General features: G+C 23.9%; 1 protein-coding gene across 1 annotated transcript; it reads right to left on the bottom strand.

Moving 5' to 3' along the window:
* Window positions 1–2926: 2926 nt before the first annotated feature.
* On the bottom strand, window positions 2927–5729 carry LOC111616843 (collagen alpha-1(II) chain-like; the record flags this gene model as incomplete). Its single annotated transcript, XM_023358197.1, has 4 exons — window positions 2927–2998; window positions 3128–3231; window positions 5058–5259; window positions 5514–5729. Coding segments are annotated over 4 exons (594 nt in total), but the record flags the coding sequence as incomplete, so codon positions are not given.
* Between the last annotated feature and the right edge of the window lie 4 nt (window positions 5730–5733).

The raw sequence follows: 5733 nt of genomic DNA, 5'->3' as shown, positions 1-5733 counted from the left end.
TATATATATATATATATATATATATTTGTATGCATGATTATGAGTGAACTATTAAACAAATTTAAAGCATTTTCAAAACTACTTGAAATGAATGCTGTTATTATATAATGCATTTTGAAAACAAAAATGTTGGCCTATTACTAAAACAATATGATTAACCTATAAATTATTAAGCAGCTTTTTGATCTAAAAAAAACATTTAAAATAACATACAAAATAAGAGTAAATATGAAAATAAATAATGACATTTATCATATTTACAATAAAATTTCTAACAAATTTTTTTATCTGTTATAAAATATTATCTATAAGAAAAATTTAAGAATATATTAACATTAATTTTATGATATAATGCCACGTGCAGATTAAGATAAACAGTAATATGTAAGAAACTTATTGATTATCTTATAAAAATTGTTTTTGTGTTTTTCAAAATTCTAAAATATTTTTCTTTACATTTGGATGCAAGATTATCCAAATTACATCTACATTTAATAAGTTACATTAATTTTAGATAACCTTTATAATTTAATCTGAAAATTTTAAATTATTTAACAAGTATATGGATATGACAAAGATTACTATTAGAACATTTGAAGATGCTCAATGGTATTTACATTTAATAAAACATAAAAATGTAGAAAGATACAGAAAATGTTCAAACATTTGTCTTAATCACTAGTGACACAATCTTCATCTACAGAGAGGACTTTTTTTATGGAGGCTAATAATGCCTCTGCAATAATGCAAATTGGTTTAAACATCCTCTAGTGACATTGCCATTACTAAAAAACAAATGAAAGATGTTTGAAGACTTTCTGTATCTTCTATATTTTTATGTTTTATTAAATTATTATTAGAACTTGCATAAGAATCAATATCCAGAAGTTTATTTTGGCTGTAATGGTAAAATGAACACTGAGCCAAGGCAAATGCTACTTTATTGACATCATTTATACTGATAAATCATAAAAAAAATATTGCTAGTGTTTTTCTTTTCTAATATCTTGATATGATTATTTTAGATTTTTTTAAAAATCAGTTTCTTGAAATACTATAATGCAAATGACTGACTGATTAATATTGCAATATATAACACAAGTACATAACATTAATGAACAGAATTGAATGAGTTAAATGACTAATCACAGTCCAGCCTATTATAAGCAATACTGTATCAATTGACGCAATCTTGAAATAAAGTGAAGGATTAAAAACCACTTCTAATCAAAAGCTTGGATTTAAACCTGAATCTGCCAAGAACAATAAGAAAATACCTTATTGCCAAATGCTTAATACCAAATGATTTTCTCAAATATAGACTTATAAAGTGTGTTAACATAATAATACATAATGCTTTACAAATTTGGCAGTTGCCATTTAAGTACTTATATCCTATCCTAATCTATTTTGCTATCAAACTATAAGTATTTAATGATAACTATCAAATTATAAGTGTATTAATATTACCTATACTTTACTTTTGAATTTATATATTTTTCAATAAAATTCTATTACAAATATATTTATAAATAAAACAATAAAAAATAAATAAATTATGAAAAAATAAAACATTTTCCTGCTTTTATTAAAAATCAAATATCTCCCTACAGATTTTTAGTTTTAAAACATTTCATTAGAACTCTTGAAGAAAAAAATTTCAACACTATATTTGAATCTTACATTATTTATTATATTAATTATTTTGTTTTTAAAATATTACAGTATTATTATTACAACAGTGAATCAGTTTTTTACTTTTTCTAAAGTATATATGTAAAAATTTTAATTTAATAAGTTAAATATAACTTTTGATTGTTCTGACTGCAATATAACTCAAACATAACAAACAAATTTTACCAAATGAATATATGTATTTATGCATTTTTGTAGTTTGCAAATTGTTATTAATTAAATTGTCACTGTCAATTTTGTACACAATTGAATAGTTGCTTTACATATTTTTCAATCATTTTTATAATTATTTACATTGTCTAGTTAGTTAATAATATTTCAATAGTTTAAATATTTAGTATCATTATAACACAAATTATGCTACAATGGAATATTAAATAGTATTAAGGGCTAAAAGCAATATAGCACTTAATCTAAATAAATAGACACATACAGGCTTATCAAACCAGTGAATGAGATTAATTCACAAATTCTTTAATAATTATTAATACCTTAATAAAGGTGTTTTAACATGTACATAATAAAGAACACTCAAAATGTATTCCAGACACAATAAATAGTCCATCTTAGGTTGGTATTCATACATCAATAAACATTATAAAATAAATTAAAAATACATTAAAAGGCCAAATTGTGAAATTATTATACTTGTTGAGATATCACCTGTGATATTTGTGAAGTCATCATGTTTACAATGGCCTTTTAATGTATTTTATAATTTATTTTATAATGTTTATTGATGTATGAATACCAACCTAAGAGGGGCTATTTGTTGTGTCCAAAATGCATTTTGAGTGTTCTTTATTATGTACATGTTAAAAGAGCCATATTTTATTTTTATTAAGTGTTAATAATCATTAAAGAATTTGTGAATTAATCTCATTCACTGGTGTGATAATTCCACATGTATGTCTCTATTTATTTAGAGTAAGTATTAAACAAATTATGCTATGTTATAAATTTCAAATTATATTTTTTCTCATTCTAAAAATTAAAAAAAATTGCAAATTAGCATTGCATTGTTTAATATATTAACAAAAGTAATACTATCAGAATCAAATCAATACATATATTAAAGAAACCTTAGCAAATTTATGATAAAATTGATTATAAATAAGAAAATATTGTAGTTATGAAGAAAAAATTAAATGATTTAAATATATTTTCATGAAACTATATAATTCAACTACTTTTATACATGCATCATTAAAATTAAAAAATGACAGCTCACCGTAAAACCATCATTCATTTCACTAAACCAGGTATACACACTTCTTCCTTTGTAATATGATTTTTTGGGAATCTATTTAAAAAAAAATAATGTTTGAATATTTATATAATAAATTCTATTTTTATTTAATAAAATAAATTTTTGTTATATACATATTTATTAACTATTAGAATTAATATATTTTATTGTAAATATACTTACTTCATTAGATATAGGATACAGGCATGTAGCTTTATTCTCCATATCACAATAAACTTCAATGGCATCTTTGCTTGTTCCCTGATTAGGATCTATCCAATAAATTCCTAAAAAAAAAAAATTTGATTGTAAATGATCCAGGGTCATTATTATTCAATTCTGATATTGCAATTCCTTTTTACTTCGTTATGAAATGTACAATATTACAAGGACTATGATGGCTACTCATTGAATACTTCTATTTTTAAAAAAACTAGCTTGGGTTCCAAGATAAAAAATTTATAAGGACCTTGATAATTGGAATTAAACTTTTATATAATAAAAAATAAGTTTCCCTACATTTCTTAATAATTTTGCTTTTCAAGTTTAGATAATTTTGCTAACAAAATTTGAAAAATACATATAAACTGCACTTAAGTAAAGAGAAATAATAACAATTAATAGGTATAAAACTAGTCTCTTTTTAAAACAGTATTGTATATAATTTAGAATAAGCCAAAAAGATAAGCATTATTTATTAGGCTGCAATTTTCAAACTACAGATCTATAAATTCCCAATGGCACCATCTGTCTGATTGTCTTTCATTAATCTCAAGAACGGAGTTAGATAGATAAAGTTCAATTATGGAAAGCTTAGGGGCTAGAGACCCTGATTAACAATATATGAACTTCCAATCTGAATTGAAAATCAATGATTTCAATTCAAAACTTTTCTTCAGCATGGAGTTAGATAGATGACCAACATGACTATTGTTATCAGAAAAAGTATGATGTATAGGTATAAGACACTATAAACTCAAGAGCATATATTATAAATTAGTTTAAATTAAAGATGATTAAAAATTGTGGCCCTGCATTGTGATATGTCACAATAAATAATTGTTCATATTAATAATGACTTTCTTCTGTTTTTAAATGAAAAAATATCAATTATAAATATCAAAAATCTAATACCATTGCTATTGAATAAGTCAGTGGTTCCCAATTATTTTTTCCTGCGTACCACTTCAAGAAAGAGCTCAAACTTTATACGTACACCTTATAGCAGAAATTCATATTAATTAATNATCAAAAAGTTCAAACTACTATTTGAAGTAAATGAAAAATAATTATATCTTAGCAGGATAACTTCTTAACAATTATGAATGAAAATAAATTTGGAAAGCAAAAAACATGAAATGTGTATTTTCTACTTTTTCAATTCAAAATTCAATTTGGATATATTTTTTTGTTTTTATTAATTATTTTATTAGACAGTTTCTCTCTGGTGTGTCTAATCTTATCCCATACTATAACTTTCCATTTCTTATTCTGAAAAATAACTTTTTAACTTTTCAAATTTGTATTTTTTTCAAATTCCTTCTTTTATATGACACATCTTATCTGTAAGTAAAGTTTATAATTTCAAACTAACACTTAATATATAGCCAAAATACACATTAAATATATAGCATATAGTATAAATATACATTTATATAAGGTAACATAGCAATAACAATGCATATTAAATTTTTATTGGAGATTAACTTATGTAAATGTTTGCCTTATTATGGAAAATAATATATAAAAAATTTAAAATACACATATTAAATTAATACTTCTATGTTCTTTCTATTTTTATACAGTAGAAGAAATTGATAATGAAAACATTTAAAACCAATTAAGTTTAACTTTTAAAGCATGAAATTGGCCTAAATCAGTCTTATCCATTCAAAACAAAATTGGCCAATAAATAAGTTGTTTGGTTTTGTTATAAAAGTTTCCCTTGTAGCCTGAGGGATAAAAACAATTTAGTCTCTAAAACATAAATAAAATTACATTTCAGAGCTTAAAGAGTTAATAACAAAAATTTATAGATTAAGACTAATAACTAAATTAGTATTAAATTAGAAAAAAAACTCGCTGGTAAAAAATTTCATTTAATTATCCTTACCATTTGGAAGCTCTGGTTGCATCTCAGAAAGATCACGGCATGTTCTTGCTGGAGCATCTGGTTTACCTGTTGGTCTTCTAAACTTTTTATATTCATTTACCATTTTATCATAAAATTTGAAAACAATTCGTTTTTTCTCTTCTGGTGGAGTATCAGAAGAAAACAGTTGTAATGGTTCATCTCCAAGTATAGGATCTGGTCCCTGAATTAATAAATTATTTAGTGTTTTAATTAAAATTTTAGACATAAATTAAAATATTATTGAAAACTTTTTATTCAAGATCAAATGAAAACTTTTATTAACTTAATAAATAAGTTAAATAAATAATGTGATTTAAAAAATCAATTAATTATTATTATTGTTCATAAGGTGTGTATTTATATATGTATATTTTATATATATATGAAATGTAAAATATCACTCAAATAAATTAGCACCTCTTCACTTTTGCTTACCTTGACTTGTCTACTTCCTAAAAGAGCTTGTAATGCAGCTGCATCATAACCAAATGATTCACCTGGTGGACCTGGTGGTCCTGCAGGTCCAGGAGGACCTGGCAATCCATTTTTGCCACTTTCTCCAGATGGTCCTCTTGGTCCAGGTAACCCTTGAGGACCAGGAATACCAGGATTACCATCTCTACCTTGAGGTCCTTTAGGTCCAGGAGGACCCTAT

Source organism: Centruroides sculpturatus, unplaced genomic scaffold (assembly GCF_000671375.1).
Source record: "Centruroides sculpturatus isolate CEXI.00-Female unplaced genomic scaffold, Cexi_2.0 scaffold3943, whole genome shotgun sequence".
Lineage (NCBI taxonomy): Eukaryota > Metazoa > Arthropoda > Arachnida > Scorpiones > Buthidae > Centruroides > Centruroides sculpturatus.
This window is presented reverse-complemented; position numbering and strand designations above follow the sequence as displayed.